This window comes from Pan troglodytes, chromosome 2 (genome assembly GCF_028858775.2).
Source record: "Pan troglodytes isolate AG18354 chromosome 2, NHGRI_mPanTro3-v2.0_pri, whole genome shotgun sequence".
NCBI lineage: Eukaryota > Metazoa > Chordata > Mammalia > Primates > Hominidae > Pan > Pan troglodytes.
Window position 1 is genome coordinate 43,056,869 of NC_086015.1, and position 22,166 is coordinate 43,079,034.

Here is a 22,166-nt window from a genome sequence, read left to right on the forward strand (position 1 = left end):
TTTTCAGTTCAGGGTTTGGAACTGAGTTGTCTCTGGGAACAATTTTAGCTGGTGTACCGTTTTCGCCTTCCTATAACACCTTTTTGCCTTGTTTTTTTTCTTTTTTAAACTTTTAAGTTCAGGGGTACAAGTGCAGGTTTGTCATATAGGTAAACTTGTGTCACGGGTGTTTGTTGTACAGGCTATTTTGTCACCCAGGTATTAAGCCTAGTACCCATTAGTTATTTTTCCTGATCCTCGCCCTCCTCCCACTCTCCACCCTCCGAAAGGCCCCAGTGTGTGTTGTCCCCCTCTTTTGTGTCCATGTGTTCTCATCATTTAGCTCCCACTTATAAGTGAGAACGTGCGGTATTTCGTTTTCTGTTCCTTTGTTAGTTTGCTTAAGGATAAGGGCCTCCAGCTCCATCATATCCCTACAAAGGACATGATCTCGTTCTTTTTTATGGCCCCACTTTTTATCCTTTTAATTTAAACGGATTCTTTGCTCCCCCTGAAGATGGAGGCCACCTCCTTTGCAAGGACTTCTATTTCTCCCCCTTTGAGGCCACGATATAATTCTCCGCATTTTTAGGTACTTAACAGTAAATCACTTGGTTCACTTGGTTCTCCTGCCTGCCTAGGAAAGGTCAGGAGATGGTCCAGCGCCATGTCTAGCACTGTTAATTCTTTCAGTGCTTTCGTTTTGCTTGGGCCTCTCGGGGAGGGCGCGGAAAAGAGCGCAAGCCAGGGTCTAGGGCCACACAAGTGAATTCGTGTTGGTCCCTCAGCCCTGAAAAGTGGCTCTCTCCCCATCAGCATTATACTTGCACAATGGTTTTGTTTTTAGCTGCATCTACCTCATCACATGGCTACCGGCCACACAGCAACGAACAACACCGAGGAAACACAACAGCCTGTTTACCTTCAGCCCCGCCACTAACCCTTGGCCAAAGGGAAAGGGGCAGGACATCCGCGCGCTCTGAGCCACCTCCGGAAGTGACGTCGGAGTGTCAACATGCAAGATGGCGGCCCATCACCGGCAGAACACAGCAGGGCGGAGGAAAGTGCAGGTATGGAAGCCCGGTTCCTCGGTCTTCCGGACGCGGCCGGCAGCTCCGGGCCCACTCCAGCTAGAAGGTGCCCGGCGCCACGACCAGCTGGGGTAGCGGCATGGGGCGAACGGGGCGGGGCGCGGCCGGCCACGAGGGGTGGGGCCGCAGCGCTAACGGCTTAAGGGGCGGGGGTCGGCTTGCTTGGCCCTTGGGGCCCAGGCCCGGGACCCTCGCGGGCGGCATTCTGAGCCCGGGATTGCTTGTCGCCGCTCTTCTGTAGGAGTGGACTTGCGGGGTCGGGATAGGCTCGTTCCCCGCCCACTTGCCTCCCCCTTGCTCTGTCTTTCTTCGAAGCGCTCTGCCCTCCCTGCGTCGGAGCCGAGGCCTCCAGGGGTTTCCCAGGGGGGTGGGCGTTGGAGGAGTGAGCGGCTTGTGCGGGGGCGTGGCGAGGCGGCGGAGCGCCAACGGCCCTGCGGGGTTTCTGCTGAGGATTCCGCACTTGGGAGCCCCCAGCCCTCTCTTATGTGGGAGCTGTCCCCTGGGTAGGTGTAAGTGACATAAGAATGTGCGTGGGGAAATTATAATTTTAATTGTTTTGGTATTTAAGTTCCTCTTCACCATTTCTTCATCTTAAGTGTGCATCGCTGAATCTGTCTTTATTGTTTGTGTAATTTATTGTCCATGTGGTAAAGAGTTGTCTAATCTTACCGTGTGTGTCTTGTGCCTTATGCCTTTGTGAATTCATTTTTGTTTGCGGTTACGCTTAAGAGTTACTGCCACTTCGGGGAACATCACACACCGGGGCCTGTCGGGGGCTGGGGGCGCTGGGGGAGGGATAGCATTAGGAGAAATACCTAATGTAAATGACGAGTTGATGGGTACAGCAAACCAGCATGGCACACGTATACCTATGTAACAAACCTGCACGTTGTGCACATATATCCTAGAACTTAAAGTATAATAATAATAATAAACAGTTATTGCCACTTAATATTTTCAGTGATGCAGGGAATAAAAGCCCTCTTACAGGTGTTTGCCTGCAGGCATATTGTATGTGGTAGTGGCAGTTTGGTGCATTTATTCATTAAACATTTACCTAGCACTTAGGGTGGCCCCCAAAGGGGAAAAGGGATTGAAAGGGTGTAAGAATAATTAACACCTAGGCTTTCTTTATAAAACACAGCATTATATGGAGTTCTGCGGGTTGAAATCAAGTGTCAGATAAAGGTAGTTAGATGAAGGGGTCCTTCAGTAAGGTAATCCCAGCAGAAGGTGGTAGGCCATAAAGTCTTCTGATTAGTTCACATCTTGGTTTTATTGATCTCATTGATCAGTACAGTGTCTTAAGCACTCACTGGATGTTTGTTGAAATGAGTGAAATTAATAAGTCTAAACTTACCCTATTAGGTGAATTTTTCAGTGCATTAGTGATAGGATTTAAGTATCACCAGCATCCAAGGCAGGTAGTGAGAATGTCTCCTTGGGACTGAAATATAACTCAAAAAGTAACCTGATTGTATTATAGACTCTATGGTGGTGTACATCTTAGGAGAGTAAGGGTAGTTAATCAGGCCTTTCAGTTTATTGCATTAAGACTTAAAACTCCTATTACTGCAGTGTGTTCCCTGCTTGCTTCCTTCCCAGGCCTGCCCACTCCCAAAATGCATGCAATAAAGTATATATATTTTAAAAAGACTTACAAGGCAATTGTACTAGTATGGGATGGAGAAAATGTAAATTAACTGCAGCAGGTTTGGAAAAACAGTGTTCTAATAGGCTGAATGTGAGCCAGTGCACGTAGAATGAGGCAGGTGATAGATAATTCCACTTTTCACTGGTCAAAGTACAAAATTAGAGTTTGGTGTTCAGCACTTAGGACCTTGTTCTTCATAGGTAGCAATCAGATTGGTGAACTGACTTGAAATTATTTCCTATGAAGAACTTTTGAAAGAGCTGTCTTAGATTAACCTGCTGAAGAGAAGATTCAGGGAACTTTCGGAATTTGTCCCTAAGGTATAGAAGCAGCCTGAGAAGCCACAGGGATTGATTTCATCTGAACCATCATTGTCTATGAGGTGTTTTTTAAACTAATGCGTGTTCATTGTAAAAATCCCAACAAACAAAAATATAAATTAGAGTTGCCCTCCATGCTTCCAAGAAAGCTACTGCGGGCAATGTCATGTTTTAATCCTAGACCAGAGTTTATCAACCTGAACATTCTTGAAATTTCATCTGGATAATTCTTCACTGTGTCTGAGGGAGGGAGCTGTCCTATGCATCACAGGTTCTTTAGCATCATCCCTGGCTTCTACCAACTAGATGTAGTAGCATCTCCCCAGTTGTGACAACTAAAAATGTCTCCAGACATTTTCAAATGTCCCCTCAAGGGCAAAATTGCCGCTGGTTGAGAACCACTGTTCTATACCTCTTGCTGTTTGTGTACCTGACTTAACATGATTTTTTTGCTATAAATGGAGCCATAGTATTCACTGTTTTGTGTCTTGCTTTGTCAAATTTTTAAATAAACATTCCCTTTAGCCCAGAATTCCTTATCTAAAAATATATTCTACAAAATTGCATATGCATATATCTGTCCCTACTTATGCAAGGGTGTTGTGTGAAGCCATTCTTGAATTGCTATAAAGAAATACCTGAGACTGGCTCATTTATAAAGAAAAGAGGCATAATTGGCTCATAGTTCTGCAGGCTTTACAAGAAATATGGTGCTAGGATCTGCTCGTCTTCCAGGGAGGCCTCAAAGAGAGAGTCAAAAAAGCAAGTCAACATGGCATATTCCCATTTCCACAAAGGAAATATGCATTTTAAAAGTCAGGAAGGGTAATAGCAGTGATTATCCCTTTGGGAATAGATTGTATGATTATAGATAAGACAGGACATCGGATATCTTTTAGTTTGAAATATGCACAACTTTGTATTTTTGAACTTTTTACCACATTATTTGCTCTTATACATCAAAAAGAAAACTTCTCATCTTGGAAAAAGCATATATGGGTACTTGGAGTAAATATACTTTGTCTCCTGACTGTCTCAGACCACGAGACAGTAGCCCTGAGCTCCTTGTCAAGTTGTAGGCCAAGACAAACCCTTGAGACTTAAAAATATTGCTAAATAATCAGTGGAGGCCAGGCATGGTGGCTCATGCCTGTAATCCCAGCACTTTGGGAGGCCAAGGTGGGCAGATCACTTGAGGTCAGGAGTTCGAGACCAGCCTGGCCAACATGGCGAAATCCCATCTCTACTAAAAACATAAAAATTGCCAGCATGGTGGCGCATGCCTGTAATCCCAGCTACTTGGGAGGCTGGGACAGGGGAATCGCTTGAACCCAGGAGGCAGAGGTTGCAGTGGGCCGAGATTGTACCAGTGCACTCCAGCCTGGGTGACAGAGCGAGACTCCATCTCAAAAATAAAATAAAATGATACTTAAAATCAGTGGAGAGGGGTCCAAACATACTGCATATTAATTGTAGACATAATTTTAAATGAGTCCATGTCCTACCATCTTCAACTTCTAGGAAAACTAGAGATACGAGGGAAGAGGGATGGATTTGTGACTGTCAGAAACATAATCAAATATGTGAATTCAGATACATGATGTAGCATTTTCTCTGGTAACCAGGATATCAAAGCAAGTCTTTTCCATCCTTGGCAGTCCCTTGGTGGTATGATTTTCCAACAACCTGAGTCTGTTGATTGGCTCTCTCTGCCTCCATTTTTCCTCCTGTTATGGCCTCTTCCTTCAGTGCTTCACAGTGCTTGGGGAAAAAAAATACTTCGCTTAACTTGCTGCCACTTCTAGTTAAGCTCTTTCCCCCGCTAAATGCCAAGAGGACTTTTGTGCTCACTACCGTATCCTCAGCATTTAGAATAGTGCCAGGCAACAAGTGGGTGCCTAGTCAATATTCGTTGAAAGAATTAAATCCATTTTCCTCTATTTTTCTATAGCCAGACATTTTAAATTTTTTCTCTGTACTTTAATGGATGCAGATAACAAGTTTTTAAGGTGACATGTCTTGAGACATATCAGCGTATATAGTTTTCATTCTTTAATGACCACATAGAATGGATGTACCATAATTTGTCTAGCCATTTCCTTATTGAAGATATTGCTTTGATTTTTTTTCCATCATACTATAATTTGCTTTAAAAAAACCTCCAGTTATAAAATAGTAAAGGAAGTGTTACAAAAATAAATGAAAGGACAAAGATAGATAATACAGAATGCATAGAAGATGAGGGATCAGTTTGAAAGTTCCAGTATCTGACTCATTTGAGTTCAAGAAAGAGCAAAGAAAACAGAGATGATGATTAATAATGGATACAAGAAAATTTCCCAGAGCTTAAGTGCCGCAAATTTCTAGATCGAAGGGGCTTTCTAAATGCACAGAAAAACTGATAGAAAAAACAAACAAGAAATGTCACAACACCAAGGAAAAAGAAAATCCTGAAAGCTTAGGGAAGGAGATGACGAGGGAGTGGAGGAAAGAATGAAAATAGGATCCCTTTAAAGCTGTATGAAACAGAATGGCATTGAAATCAGTGGCAACATTGGATGCTAGAGGAACTTACGGCAATGCTTTCAAGAGCTGAGAGAATTGCTAAATCAAGTGTAAATGTGGAGGAAAGACCTTTTCAGGCATGCAAGGACTAAGCTGCCAACCCATGTGCCTTTTCTTATATTACTTTCTTAAGGTATTGGGGATGTATTTCAGCAAAACTGTGGAGTGGACAAAGAAAGAAGGAGGCATTAGAATTCAGGAAACAATGGCTGTAACCCAGAAAAGCAGTAAAGGAAAACACCAAAGGTGACAGCTGTGCCAGCAGATCTAGAGGGCAGTCAGCCTAGATTGTAATGAGAAGAAGGAGGGTTTGGAGGGGGAAGCCTTCTGAGAAAATAAAGGGGTGGGGGTGAGTTCTGTGGTACAGCAATTAAAATTGAAGTTAAAGTGGAGAAAACCGTTGAAGAAGGAAAAATTAAAACTCTAGGGAAAACAAAAAGTTCTTTGAGGAAGGAAATGTATTCATAATATAGTACTTAGTAGATAGCCTTACAGTCACAACAATATAGCACGGATTATTTGTTCAATTAAAAATAGGGATGTATCTATATTAGAAGAGTAGAGGGAGGAGATATTGAGGGTAGTTTCAGAACTACATCCTAATCTACAGTAGCATGAGTAAATCGATAATGTCTAAAATGGATGAGCCAAAAAGTTATAGGATAAGCACAATATTTAGAGAAATGCAGTTAACTATCCAGTAGCAACAACTGAGTTGCAATTAGTTACCTTTAGGGATGAAGACTAGGTGTGGGAGTCTTATCCAGACAGTAGAGAGACAGTTTTTCATTACAGTCATTACTATTTGATTTTCTAAATACAAGCAAGAATTACTTGGATAACAAATGATCAAATTTTAAAAACTAAGTAATACATGTTGTTTGTAAAACATTCAGAACACATGAAAGAGACATGAATGAGTGAAAAATCACCATAATCCCATCATTCAGAAATAACTGCTGGTTATTTTATTTTATTTTTATTTTTATTTTTTTGAGACATTGTCTCACTCTGTCTTAAGGCTGGAGTGCAGTGGCACCGTCATGGCTCACTGCAACCTCTGCTTCCTGGGTTCAAGTGATTCTCCTGCCTCAGCCTCCTGACTAGCTGGGACTACAGGTGCGCACCACCACACCCATCTAATTTTTGTATTTTTAGTAGAGACGGGGTTTCACCATGTTGGCCAGGATGGTCTTGATCTCCTGACCTCGTGATCTGCCTGCCTTGGCCTCCCAAAGCTGGGATTACAGGCATGAGCCACTGCGCCTGGCCCCTGGTTATTTTTATATATGTATAGTCTTCAAAACTTGTGTATTTATTCTGAAATATTTAATATTTTGAAACATTTTTATAATAATGACTATTGTACATTGTTGTGTTGGATCACACATATTTCACTAAAAATATATCATGGCTTTCCGCCCATGTTTATCAGTCTAGACCTCCATCAACTCTTTCTTATTCTTTAGAAACAGGGGTCTCATGCTGTTGCCCAGGTTGTAGTACAGTGGTGCCATCATAGCTCACTGCAGCCTCAAGCTCCTGGGCTCAAGCAGTCTTCCCACCTCAGCCTCCTAAAGCACAGAGATTACAGGCATGAGCCACCACACCTGGCCTACATCAACATTTTAAGTGATTGAATAGTGTTGTGTTTACAGATGTGCGTGCTAGAATTTATCCAACTAGGATACTTCTAATTCTTTTGCATTTTAAAGCACACGTCTTTAGGAAATACCGTTGAAGAGGTTGGCCCAGACTGGTTTTAACAGTAATTACTTTCCACCTAGAATGAGAATTCTGACATTCAGGTTATTCTTTCACTCTTGCCTTAACCAGTCAGATAATCTCCCAGAAGTCTGGATATCAAGATTTAGATATGCTGCACAGTCTCAGTTAAAGGAAATGTGAGCTAGGTAAGCAGCCCTGGAACCCCAGAGAAAGAGAGATTGAGAGAGACTGAAGTTGACCAAATTGAAATTAGCTTGGTTCCTGGTGGCTTTGGAAAGCCAATTCATGCAATGATACGTATGTCTTTTATATGCCAGACACTATAATGGGGGCACGGTGGTGGAAGGAACAAGGCAGACAAGTCCCTTGCCTTCTTGGAGCTATTATTCTAATGGAGAAGATACACCAAAAAATATAAATGTGGCTGGGCACGGTGGCTCACACCTGTAATCCCAGCATTTTGGGAGGCCAAGGTGGGTGGATCAGAAGGTCAGGAGTTTAAGACCAGCCTGGCCAAGATGGCGAAACCCTGTCTCTACTAAAAATACAAAAATTAGCTGGGCGCCATAGCAGGCACCTGTAATCTAAGCTACTCGGGAGCCTGAGTTGGGAGAATTGCTTGAACCTGGGCAGCAGAGGTTGCAGTGAGCCAAGATCGCACCACTGCACTCCAGCCTGGGTGATACAGTGAGACTCCGTCTCAAAAAAAAAAAAAAAAAAAAAAAAGAATACAGAATGTGTTAAGAACTGTTAAATAAGTAAGGTAAGATAGATAGGGTCATAACCCTGAGGAGAATGAGATCAGAAAGGCCTTTCCAAGGAGACCTTTCTCCTAAGATCTGAAGAGTAAGGGTGAGTTAGACAAGATGAAAGCTGGAGAAAGAGTATTCCTATAGGGATTCGAGGGGTGGTGAATCTTCATGACACTGGCAACAGTAAATGAGAAGGTACTGGGATGGGAAAGAGCTTGATGTGTTTACGGAACAGAAAGGAGTTTGGAATGACTGTCATAAAAGAAGCTGGGGGCAGTCAGTTTGAAATGAGTGGGGGATGCAGGGTCAGAACTAAGCATTTGAGGAGTTTGAACTTTAAGTTTTGTGAAAAGCCATTGGAAAGTTTCAGCAGAGAAGTGTCATGATTTGATTTTTTAAATGCCTCTTATAAATGATGACTGTATTTCCTGACCTTGGGCTCTGTTAAGATATCCTTGTGTTGAAGTCTCCTTTAAAAAACAAACAAACAAACAAACAAACAAACAAAAGCTGGTTTGAGTAGATCTCAGTTACAGTTAATTGCATCCAAAAGACTGGGTTAAAACAACATCCTTGTAGCTATTTGTGTCTGCAGCCCTGGCCCTTTTTAAAGGACAAATTTCTGGAAATTGAATTTTAAAGAACATTTCAAAGAGTTTAAAACTTTTGTCAGAAAGTGTTTATCCTCAGGGGAAACAAAAATGGCAGTTACTTTAAAAAATTCTTGTATTATAGGTAAAATAATCTCATATTAATTTTGTCTTTGATTATTTGTGGGGTTTTTGGCCATTTCTTTTTTAAAAAGTTCCTTTTTGTAACTTTGTCCCTCTTTCTGTTGGTAAATTTGACTTTTTCTTATTTTATAAGGAATCTTGTTAAGAGTAAACTTTCTTTCATATTTATTTCATTATTCTCTTAGTCTTGCTCATGTTACTTTTTGACATTCAGAAGGTTTAAGAAAATAATAACATTGTGATAAAATTCACATACCATAAAGTGCACCCTTTCAAAGTGTACAATTCAGTGATTTTTTTGTATATTCGGAAAGTTGTTTATTGGTCACCTAACTCCAGAATGTTTAATTACTCTATGTTCATTAGCAATTACTCCCCATTTTTCATTTTTCCCTCCTTCAATCCCCTGGCAATTACTAATCTACTTTCTGTGTGGATTTGTCTATCCTAGACATTATATATAAATAGAGTCATAAAATATGTGGCCTTTTGTAAAATATGTGGCTTCTTTCACTTAGCACATTTTCAAGGTTCATCCATGTTATAGCATGTGTCAGTACAGTGTGTGTGTGTGCATATATATATATATATATATGCACACACACACATCACATTTTGTTTATTTGTTTTGTCAATTGATGGATATTTGGGTTGTTTCCACTTTTGTGACATTATTGTGAATGCCACAATGCTGTGAACATTCTTGTACATAGAAAAGGTTTTGACTTGTATTTGGCCAGATCACCATTGCTCTTTTCCTTCGTAAAGATTACCATCTTTCTTGGCATGTTGGAAGAGTTTTCTCTGACAAGGGACTATGTAAATATTCACCTGTCTTTTAAAAATTATTTTTATGCTGGCCAGGTGCAGTGGCTCACGCCTGTAATCCCAGCACTTTGGGAGGCTGAGGCGGGTGGACCACTTGAAACCAGGAGTTCAAGACCAGCCTGGCCAACATGGTGAAACCACCATCTCTACTAAAAATGCAAAAATCAGCTGGGCACAGTGGCATATGCCTGTAATCCCAGCTACTCAGGAGGCTGAGGCACGAGAATTGCTTGAACCTGGGAGGTAGAGGATGTAGTAAGCCAAGATTGGGCCACTGCTTTCCAGCCTGGGTGACAGAGCAAGATTCTCTCAAAAAATAAAAACAAAAATTATTTTTATGGTTATTAAATTTCAGTCTTTAATTCATAGAAAAATTCATTTTTGGTTTAAGATGTGGAGAAAGGGTATAATTGTTCCTAATAGAATCACTATAGGTACTTGAGATAATTTTTTTTAACTATTATACTTCAAGTTCTAGGGTACATGTGCACAACATGCAGGTTTGTTACATAAGTATACATGTGCCATGTTGGTTTGTTGCACCCATCAACTTGTTATTTACATTAGGTATTTCTCCTAATGCTATCCCTCCCCCAGCCCCCTACCCCCCGACATGCCCCATTGTGTGATGTTCCCTGCCCTGTGTCCATGTGTTCTCACTGTTCAGCTCCCACTTACGAGTGAGAACATGTGGTGTTTGGTTTTCTGTCCTTGTGATAGTTTGCTGAGAATGATGGTTTCTGGCTTCATCCATGTCCCTGCAAAGGACATGAACTCATCCTTTTTAATGGCTGCATAGTATTTCATGGTGTATATGTGCCACATTTTCTTAATTCAGTCTATCATTGATGGACATTTGGGTTGGTTCCAAGTCTTTGCTATTGTGAATAGTGCTGCAATAAACATACGTGTGCATGTTTCTTTATAGTAGAATGATTTATAATCCTTTGGGTATATACTTAGTAATGGGATTGCTGGGTCAAATGGTATTTCTAGTTGTAGATTCTTGAGGAATCGCCACACTGTCTTCCACAGTGGTTGAACTACTTTACACTCCCACCAACAGTGTAAAAGCATTCCTATTTCTCCACATCCTCTCCAGCATCTGTTGTTTCCTGACTTTTTAATGACTGCCACTCTAACTGGCATGAGATGGTATCTCATTGTTGTTTTGATTTGCATTTCTCTGATGGCCAGTGATGATGAGCATTTTTTCATGTGTCTGTTGGCTGCAGAAATGTCTTCTTTTGAGAAGTGTCTGTTCATATCCTTTGCCCACTTTTTGATGGGGTTGTTTTTTTTGTTGTTGTTGTTGTTGTACATTTTTTAAAGTTCTTTGTAGATTCTGTATATTAGCCCTTTGTCAGATGGGTAGATTGCAAAAATTTTCTCCCATTCTGTAGGTTGCCTGTTCACTCTGATGATAGTTTCTTTTGCTGTGCATAAGCTCTTTAGTTTAATTAGATCTCATTTGTCAATTTTGGCTTTTGTTGCCATTGCTTTTGGTGTTTTAGTCATGAAGTCTTTGCCCATGCCTGTGTCCTGAATTGTATTGCCTAGGTTTTCTTCTAGGGTTTTTATGGTTTTAAGTCTTAACATTTAAGTCTTTAATCCATCTTGAGTTAATTTTTAACTGTTTATTTCATTACATCAGAAAGTTTTACTTCTGGCTGCCAGCCAGCTTATTGGCTTTTTCTTAGGTGTAATTGTTTTCAGTTGATCCCCTGTTTTCACAAGGAACAGACAGAGGTCACCAACAGTAACAAAGTAGGGAAAAATGCCCTGAAGAAAAAGTTTAGTATGTGATAGGAGCTCAAAACCTCATTTTGCTTGGCAAGTCAAGGAAGGCCTTCTAAAGGAAGTATTGTTTAAATGGAAACCTGAAGGCTGCAGCAAGAGTTAGCCAGACAGGTCGGAGGAAGAGCTTCCAAACAGAGAGGACCAGCATGTGTGATGGTCTGGAGGCACAATGCACCAGAACCTGGAGCAGAGATGAGTGGCCAGAAAGACAAACAGGGTACTTGAGACCATGTTAAGGAGTTTACATCCAATCATGAGTCTAGTAGTCAGCAACTGGAGGTTTTTGAGCAGAGCTGAGATAGATTTTTAAATAATTACTCTAGCTGCTTTGTGAAAAATGGACTAAAGACTGGGAAAGGAGTCCAGTTAGGAAGCAGTTATAGTAGTTTAGCAACTTACTCATGTTGGAGTAGGCTATCATTGATACCATCCTTCTCTTCAGCCCTTTAGTCTTTAAGGAGTAAAATTTAAATTTGTATTGGGTTGAAAAAGTACATATTGGAAAACATGGGATTTTCTGTTTCAGATTGGCCACTAGTAGACTATATTTTATTACTGCATGGCTTGTACTTTATAAAAAGCATATGTTGACACATTTGTCAGGTTTCCTATGTTATTCGAGATGAAGTGGAGAAGTACAACCGAAATGGAGTCAATGCTCTGCAGCTGGATCCAGCACTAAATAGACTTTTCACAGCCGGTCGAGACTCTATCATAAGAATATGGAGTGTCAATCAGCACAAGGTAATGCAGGGATTAAAATCTGTACCCAGCAAATTTTGGACAAATGGCTTTTACTGTCTAATATGACACTTTTCACAGTTTCAGATTTAATCTCTCTGAATGCTGAGTTATTTGGTACACTCTATAAAGACATCGCAACCAGAATTCTGTAAGCCTCTGAGAAAAACCATCCCTAGGAAAGTTTCAGAAGTGTTTCAGCTAAGACAAGGACTCCCTAAACTAGGTTTGCCTTACAGAGTTCTTTGCCACAAAGGAACAAAGTGATTTGGCTAGTAGGGGGATTACTTTCAACAATTAATTTTTTTGCTTTAAATATGTTCTCCAACAACCTCTTGGTAACCTTACTAAAAAAAAGATTGAATATTCTTTTACATTTCTAATTAATCTTGAAAAAATATTTTATTTTCCTCACTTATAAGTAATTAGGATCCTCACAAACCCCACACGGCCTAACTAGGTAATACAAGGTTAGGCTGAGCATGGTGGCCCACACCTGCAATCCCAACAATTTCAGAGGCCAAAGTGAAAGGATTCCTTGAGTCCAGGAGTTCGAGACCAGCCTGGGCAATGTGACAATACCCTGTCTCTGCAAAAAAAAAAAACTTAAAAATTAGCTGGGCATGGTGGCACACACCTGTAGTCCCAGCTACTCGGGGAGCTGAGGTGGGAGGATCACTTGATTGAGTATGGGAGGTTGAGGCTGAGTGAGCCGTGATCACACCACTGCATTCCAGCTTGGGCAACAGAGGGAGACCTTGTCTCAAATAAATAAATAAAGATAATATAAAATTGGTGTTAAAACTATGAAGACAACATGCTCCCCTTCAAAGATTTCCCTTTCTTAAGCAGGGAACAGGGTTTAAATATATGTAAAGATAAATCCCCAGGCAAATGGGAACGAGCCCTTTTAGTATTTTGTTGGAACACCTATATTGTGAATGACAGAGAAAAGAAGAATCAGGAAAGAAAAAAAGAGCATTTATTGATCTTCTAATTATGTGCCATACGCTCTTTGCATTTTCATATCCAATGTGATTTTAATTTTCAGTGTCCCTCAAGGTACCTATTAGGATCCATTTTCTTTTTTTTCTTTTTTTTTTTGAGATGGAGTCTCGCTCTGTCACCCAGGCTGGAGTGCAGTGGCGCGATCTTGGCTCACTGCAACCTCTTGACTCCTGGGTTCAATCAATTTTCCTGCCTCAGCCTCCTGAGCAGCTGGGACTACAGGCACACGCCACCACATCCAGCTAATTTTTATAATTTTAGTAGAGACGGGGTTTCACCATATGGGTCAGGCTGGTCTCAAACTTCTAGACTCAGATAATCCAACTGCCTTGGCCTCCCAAAGTGCTGGTATTACAGGCGTGAGCCACCGCGCCTGGCCAGATCCATTTTCATAGATGAGAAAATGGGCTCAGAGAAACCCATGGTTATGTGGCTAGGAAGTGACAGAGAATTAGTACCCAGCCCAACTTGAAAACCCTAGTGCTAGACCTTGTATTTTTAAAAGTTTGTGTATTTTTAGCAAGTTTTACAAGTCTGATATTCAGTTCAGAAAAAGAACCACTACTTTATGCGCCTATAACTTCAGTCTGGCAGGCTTTGAATTCTTTAGCCAATGGACCATGCAGTGGTGGCCAAATGTCAAAAGCATGAAAAGTAAGAAAACTATGTTTGGCTTTGAAATGCTTTTTGGTACTTATAATTGAATTGGAATGTCTCCTTTCTGAGCATTCACAGTATTTCAAACAAATTAAGAAAAACACCCACAAGAACTAACTTGAAGAATCTGGAAATCTGCCTGTCTTGCCCCAAACATCTTTTTTCTGGTCTTCCTTTTATGACAAGATTGAATAGCATTATTTGTCAAACAGACTTGTACAGAGCTGTTCTGTTTGCCCATAAAGTGTCTCAAACTTGCCTGTTTTAGGTGTAGGATGTAACTAAATACTGTTCTTTAAAAGGCCTCTCCTGGTTATTAAGCCAGGTAAGAGAAGTAGAATCTCGAATCACCTAATTGAAATGGTGACACAGGTTGTCCTTTCTCAGCCGTTGGGTTTCCTTTCATCTCTGAAGGCTTGTAGGTACCATGAGGAAAACATTTAATTCAGAGGGTGAACCCAACAGTAGGAAGCTGAAAGCAGAAGTGTTTATCTCCCTCTGCATTCAGACCAGGCTCCTTAGTGCACTCATCAGACTCATTGCTGCCCCTGCTGTCTGCTGTTGAGCCTTCACCACCACTCATTCAAATCCCCACAGCCTACAGATTCCTACAAGTCATGTCCTTTCTAGTGAACCCTTTTTAAAGGGTTTTATGTCACACACAGTGCCTAGTCCAGAGCTTGTTGCCTTCACTTTAACAAGGCAAAAAAAAAAAAATGAAGTATTTGTCCTGGAAACCTAAGCTTTCAGTAAGAGTAAAACTGTCCTGAAACAAAACTGTTTACATCTGTTACCTGGAAGCATCACCTATTTGGTGAGATTCTACTCAGAATTCAGGTGTTAGTTTTAATGCCTAGAGCAGTATGTCACATTAATTGAAGAATTTAACCATATCTATCATTTGTAATATATTTCATTCTCTCATATAAACTCTTAGGATTTTTCTTTTAATTTCAGCAAGATCCATATATAGCATCTATGGAACACCATACTGATTGGGTAAACGACATTGTACTCTGTTGTAATGGGAAAACATGTAAGTATTTCTTTGGATTATTATTGGGCTTCTGATATATTTTTTGTTTTTTATATAAGCTTTTTTATTGAAACATACATACAGAAAAGTACACACACTTCGAGATTGCAGTTCAACACAATTTTAGAAAGTGAATACCCAAATCAAGAAACAGAATATTACTAGAAGCCCTCTTGTGCCACCCTTTGCCACCCTTTCAGTTATTCCCTCTTGCCCTAAGGTAACTGCTCTTCTGTCTTCTGAACACCAAAGGGTAGTTTTGCCTTCATTTGAACTGTATATAGACTCGTACTATATGTATTCTTCTTTTAGCCTTATTAATACCTCTTTTTGTTCTCATTTTGGTGAGATCCATTCCTTGGTTTTGCAGTCCGAGTTACAGGAATTTTTCTCAATCACATTAGTTGAGCCTTCAACTGGAACATTAAAAATGTTTGCACTGCTTGTTTTAAAAATATATTTTTTTCTTTGAACATGTGTCTTGAGATTTTAAAAAATTGAGGCAATATACAATAGGTTCTAGAAAGAGCTTTTAGGTATGTTTGTGTGTGTAAGAGAGAGAACATGTTAGTTTGAAATAATGTTACATTGTTATAAGTTTTCAAAGTTGTAAGTCATACTACTAAGGAGTTTGTTAATTCTTTGCTTCTTCTAGTAATATCTGCTTCTTCTGACACGACAGTAAAAGTATGGAATGCACACAAGGGATTTTGCATGTCAACATTAAGGACACATAAGGTAAAACAATACAGTTCTCAGTGTCTTTAGTGTAATATTGGGATCTCAGTACTTTGTGTGGCTCATTTTATTACTGATCTACAGAATAGATCATAGTATGTCTGTTCTATTACAGGATTATGTAAAGGCCTTAGCATATGCCAAGGATAAAGAACTAGTAGCATCAGCTGGGTTGGACAGACAAATATTCCTTTGGGATGTGAATACTCTAACAGCATTGACTGCCTCAAATAACACTGTCACAAGTAAGGTGTTTAAAAGAAACTTCTTTGAAAGTGATCCAAGTTAACATAAATAAAGAATGGTTTATAAAACATTTTTGATAGGTTTGCATCGAGAGAGTGTTTCATATTTTGAGAGTGCTTCTACCTACAGCGTTCTAGCCCCCAAGAGTATGATTGAACAACAAAGAGCTAGTTCCTCACTGCAGTCTAAAAATGGTAACTTCTCCATGTGTAACCTGGTTATTTTTTGTACGTGTGCATGTCTTAGCTCCCTAGCTAAAATGTAAGTCCCTGCAGGGTAGAGGAGACTGTCTTACTACTTCGTATCTCCCACAGCATTCCCTGGTCCAAATCCATACACTCAGCAGGTATTATTGAAGGAGGTGGTGATTTTCTGACAAAGTAGGTGGTTTTCTGACTTTTTAAAGTGTTAAGAGCTTTTGAGTTAATAGCCAAGATGAAAAATGCCCAGGAGAAAGAAAGAAAAGGTTTCCAGTGCCAGTTATCCAATTTTCTGCCTTTTAGAGCAGCCCTGAGGAATCAAACCAATTCCAGAAGAGCCAGAACGGTAGAGTGCTTCTAGAGGCAATCCAGAGATGTTCACAGCATGGATGATTCATCAGCTAAGAGATCTCAGACTACCAAGTCAGGCTCATACAAGTCTAGATTTGAAATTGAGCTTCATGCTTGGCCCAACCTAGTAGAGTCCTCTAGGCCAGGTTTCAGAAGGGACTGTTAGGAGCACATTTTTGGCTAGGCCTGACCTGGAAAGTCTACATTGAAGACATGGGCCTGCATTCTCTGGATCCCTACATTATAGGTCCATTTTATAATGACTCTGTGGAGTGTTCACATTGACATAGACAATACAGTTTTACTAATATAGCCTAGTATGTGCCAAGAAGGGTAAGTTGGGAGACTTGTGTTTATAATCTCTTGATTGTTGTTTTGCCTTGTTTTCCAGGAATATGTGAAGGTCTCAACATTCTGTTTCCCTTGTTCTTGATTTTTCACCTGTACATTATCTCTGATTCATGAGCTGGTCCCTGTTGGGGCTGTCATGGTGCATCATTAGGTTTTAAGTCTGGATGTAAGGCCTGCCTCAAAGAGACACTAATGGGAGGGAACAAAGCAAAAAAAAAAGCAGGTTGTCACAAGGTCAGGGCCCAGGCTTAGTGGATACAGATTCTGCTACATCTTGCTTAGAGTTGTTTAGAGAGGATATCACACTTTTTTTTAATACATAATAATAAAAATAACACGAATAATGGCTAACCTGTATTGAGTACTTGCTACAAGTAGACATTTTTCTAAACAGTACATGTAGTAACTCATTTACTCAACTTTTTAATATGTTTGTAAAATTGGGATCATACTATATAGACAGTTTCATATGCATCTTTTTTCACTTCAGTGATACTGAGAGTATGAACATGATTTTTGCTATAGTCTGAATTCCTTCCTGAAAGGTTGTACCTATTTATCTTCACATAAGTAATATATGAGAGTTCCATTGTACTGTTTTCTTTTTACAATCAAGTATTACCTTGTTTTTTGTCTTGGTGTATGAAACAGTGTTTTTGGTTTGATTTGTGTTTGAAAAATACTGAAATTGAACATTTTTTTCATATTTATGGCACATGAATAGCTTTAAACATGTCATTTAAGCGGATAGCTTTTCAGTGGCACTGCAATTTATCAGATATTGAGCATTTGTGTATATTCAAATCCAGAAAATATGTAAATTTTGATAATAATACTGTTTAGATTTATCTCCATTATAGGTAGATTTCTTTTCCGTAGAGTACTTATAAAGATAAGGTTTTCTAAATTGAATAATTAAACTTGCAGTTTTTGCTGACTAGTTACTAAACAGCTGATGATCTTGTTAACATTTAGCTCCGTTTATCCTCAATAGCTTCTTCTTTAAGTGGAAACAAAGATTCCATTTATAGCCTGGCCATGAATCAACTGGGAACAATCATTGTATCAGGGTCCACTGAAAAGGTAAGGAGGAGCTTATTTCTTTATTTAAAAAAAAAAAATTATTTTTCACATACCTTGTCTCCTATTTTTTAAGCAGGTATTTTACGATTAGCTTCTTTATATTTATTTATTTAGAGACTGGGTCTCACTCTGTCACCCAGGTTGGGGTGCAGTGGCATCATGATCCTGGCTCACTGCAGCCTTGACTGCTGAGGCTGTAGCGATCCTTCCACCTCAATCTCCTGAGTAGCTGGGACCCCAGGCACACACCGTCACGTGCATCAGGCCACTCCTTGTCCCATCTGGCTAATTTTTGTATATTTTTAATAGAGACAGGGTTTCGCCATGTTGTCCCTCCAACTCCTTAGTGCAAGCAATTCACCTGCCTCGGCCTCCCAGAGTGCTGAGATTACAGGCATGAGAGCCACTGTGCCCCAATCGGGGGAGCTTAAAGGGTGGTTTGAACATTAGAAAATAAAGAAACCAAAATAATTTAATCTGTGTAATTATTAAATATATGGACAGTGGTTTTGCCTAGTGGGTGCTAAACAAAAGGTTTTATTTGAATAAGTAAGAGTATAACTATAACTGTTGTGTGTATGGTGACAAGATAAAGAGGCTGTGCATTTTTGATGTTTGAAAGGCCTAATTCCCTGAGGTTGGGAGGCTTAGACAGTGTCCATTGGCAGAAGTGGTATTGCCTTCTCAGAATATAATGGTTATCATTTGACTTATGAGAGTTGTCTGTTATTTAAATTTGATACTGATATATTTAGTTTGTGTAATACTCTATTAAAATTCACAGGTGTTAAGGGTATGGGATCCAAGAACATGTGCAAAACTAATGAAGCTTAAAGGGCACACGGATAATGTGAAGGCATTGCTATTAAACAGAGATGGCACGCAAGTATGCAGTTTCATTTGGGTGTTTACCTAATAACCTTGTTAGAAATTTCCGCACTTTGTATACTATTGCATAGGTTGATTTGAACCGAAAGCCACACTTATTATAAATTGTCTAATTAAAAAATTTTAAAATACTAAATTGCACATATAAGCTACATTTAAAAACTATTCTATTTGCATCACTTTTAACAAAACAAAGAATTTCCTTAGAATAATTCTGATGCAGATGAGTATATGCATTTATGGTGCATAGGGGCTAAAATAACTAAAAACATTACCTGTGTAAAGCAAAAGGAAGCTTTGATATCAAATGCTTTTTGCCAGTGTATTAAGTGGAAAATTTGCTCACAGTGGGTCTGACTTAGGGGCACATTTTGTCAGTTGACTATGTAGATATAGTTGATAAATTTAGTTTTCTAACATAATGCTCAGAGTGAACATTTCAAAGAAAAACATTTTGGTAATGTTATACATTAGCTCTGTTGGCCACGTAATTTGTGAATTATAAATCACAATTCTGTTCTGTAGCAATGGAAAATACTTTTTCATCAATGTAGATAATAAAAAACAAAAACTGAGCATCATTTTATGGGTATGACATATGTCTACCATGTACCCTTGACTCAGCCATTTTTTTTCCAGAATGCAGTGATAAGTCAGAGATAACTGGAATTGATTGTGATAGGGTTAGAAAAGGGCAAGTAGAAAGATGATGAAGTGAGAAACACCATCAGTTTCTTTTCCTGTGGAAGTTAAGACTTTAGACATGAAATTGCTAAAATTTCATGTCTAAGAAATTGCTTTAGACATCAATCAGAGAAGCCGTCGCCTCCAGAAATGAACAGAAGGTTTGGAAACTAGTCTAAGGAAGGAAATCATTTTTCAGAACCAGGAGAAGAAAGATTTAAAGATACCTGTGGAGTATTTGGAGATGTGAAGGATCTTTTTTTTTTTTTTTTTTAATACTTTAAGTTTTAGGGTACATGTGCACAATGTGCAGGTTAGTTACATATGTGTACATGTGCCATGCTGGTGTGCTGCACCCACTAACTTGTCATCTAGCATTAGGTATATCTCCCAATGCTATCCCCCCACCCCCACAACAGTCCCCAGAGTGTGATGTTCCCCTTCCTGTGTCCATGTGTTCTTATTGTTCAGTTCCCACCTATGAGTGAGAATATGCGGTGTTTGGTTTTTTGTTCTTGCGATAGTTTACTGAGAATGATGATTTCCAGTTTCATCCATGTCCCTACAAAGGACATGAACTCATCATTTTTTATGGCTGCATCGTATTCCATGGTGTATATGTGCCACATTTTCTTAATCCAGTCTATCATTGTTGGACATTTGGGTTGGTTCCAAGTCTTTGCTATTGTGAATAGTGCCGCAATAAACATACAGGATAGGATTTCACTTTAGTCCTTAATTTGCTCATCTGCAAAGTGAGAATCATAATATATAGTTTATATAGTTGGTGAGAGTGTGTGTATATGTATATATATGTGTTAATAATAAGTATTTTCTTAACTGTAAGCCAGGGCATTTCCTAGAGCTCTCAAGTTCCTTTGTGGCCTCATTTTCACATGACTGTAAGAATTACCCAGTGCAGTCAGCTCCTCACTGTTTTGCAGTGTAGCTGCAAGGCTGCACTTCAGATGGTTGCCCGTGTCTCTTCAGTTAGCTTTGCCAGGATTGGGCGGGATCTATCATCTCCATGGTTTCCAGAAGGGGGCTATGGGCCTGGCAGACCTTCTAAAGCTCTACCTGTCTGCTCCATCTCTTGTTTCCTATCTATGCAATTATGAATGTGCTTCTATAAAAGATGATTTAAGTATCACGTGTACAGTTAGAAATGCACTTCATCTGAAGTCAGCTACACTCATTGTAAGCAGAGGAAATATTGTGGTTCTACTTTAAAAACTGCCTGTTAGTCTCAGAGTGCAAACTTGATAGGTATCACTCTTCATCTAGTTTCTCTTCCACCCATTTTCCTTATTGGCAACTATGGACTAAATGTAAAATTACCACCAACAACCAAGCATATTTATGTTAGTGAATTGATCAACAAAAAACTATAATAACTGCTTATTTGGGAAAAAGAGATGAGAAAAAAAGAAACTCTTACTGATTAATGAATTGACCAACAAAAAACTATAATTACTTATTTGGAAAAATGAGGTGAGGAAAAAAGAAACTTCTACTTACAGATTCTTGAATTCTTGTAATATGGAAGAGGTGGTTATCAGTTACTGGGCCAAAGTTTATATTGCATCCTGCTAAATTGCCCTGTGAGCTTGTAATATAGGGTATCTGGTGGCTTTGTAAGTCAGGAATTGGCTGTAAGATACATATCTTATAGGCCAATGAATCCCATGAATATCTACCTGTTGCCTGATTCTTTTGTTGTAGAATAAGATTCTTATTTACCAAATTTATTTGAGGTTCTCCCTGAGGGAGTTCTGCCTGTAAAGAGATCAGCATTGCAGTTGCTTTGATTGGTGCTAACATTATTGGGCAGAGCCACCTGTCTTTTTATTCCTTTTACTTAGGCAATTCATTGCTTGAGGAGCTGGGACAACCTGCCATCTTGATTTGAGTCAGTCATGTCCTTGTATGTCACTCAAAGGGTTCTTTTGGTAATACAAGTCTGCTGATCCTAGCTTATGGGTCTGAGGGTCTCAGAGCATCAGGCCACTTATTGCCCCAGCTTACGTTGTCCACTTGGCTGATCTCTGTTGGCACTTGAGATTGTGTGTTAGTGACCATCCCGGGAACACTCCTGTTGGTCAGCAGCAACTTGGCCTCAGTACACTGGTGCTTCCTATCTTCATTGGCAGAAACAAAGAGCACCTGATTAGGGCTACAGACTATTCCACTAAATCTGATTTAGCAGAATCATTGAAGGACATTCTGTCCTAGTCCCAGGAGTTACCTCATAATGAACATCTTCATGTTTATCTATGTTTTTCTAGTGGAAGGATGGAGGCAGTGGAAATGTTTTGATGACTCCTCCAGCTCCTACAAGATCTCAGGCACTAGAATTCCTATAAAACAGGACATTCTTTTTTTTTTTTTTTTTTTTTTTTTCTTTTTTATTGATCATTCTTGGGTGTTTCTCGCAGAGGGGGATTTGGCAGGGTCACAGGACAATAGTGGAGGGAAGGTCAGCAGATAAACAAGTGAACAAAGTTCTCTGGTTTTCCTAGGCAGAGGACCCTGCGGCCTTCCGCAGTGTTTGTGTCCCTGGGTACTTGAGATTAAGGAGTGGTGATGACTCTTAACGAACATGCTGCCTTCAAGCATCTGTTTAACAAAGCACATCTTGCACCGCCCTTAATCCATTCAACCCTGAGTGGATACAGCACATGTTTCAGAGAGCACAGGGTTGGGGGTAAGGTCACAGATCAACAGGATCCCAA

General features: G+C 39.8%; 1 protein-coding gene across 6 annotated transcripts in view; it reads left to right on the forward strand.

The window, feature by feature from the left end:
* The first annotated feature begins 968 nt into the window (after window positions 1-968).
* Window positions 969-22,166, forward strand: part of WDR48 (WD repeat domain 48) — a 47,239-nt gene continuing 26,041 nt past the window's right edge. Inside the window, exons 1-8 of one of the 6 annotated variants that reach the window (XM_024355199.2) lie at window positions 976-1,049; window positions 12,055-12,195; window positions 14,815-14,893; window positions 15,549-15,631; window positions 15,747-15,876; window positions 15,958-16,071; window positions 17,774-17,862; window positions 18,647-18,748. In XM_024355199.2, the coding sequence (XP_024210967.1) occupies window positions 1,002-1,049; window positions 12,055-12,195; window positions 14,815-14,893; window positions 15,549-15,631; window positions 15,747-15,876; window positions 15,958-16,071; window positions 17,774-17,862; window positions 18,647-18,748 (786 nt within the window). In that variant the 5' untranslated portion in view covers window positions 976-1,001. 6 annotated transcript variants of the gene reach the window in all.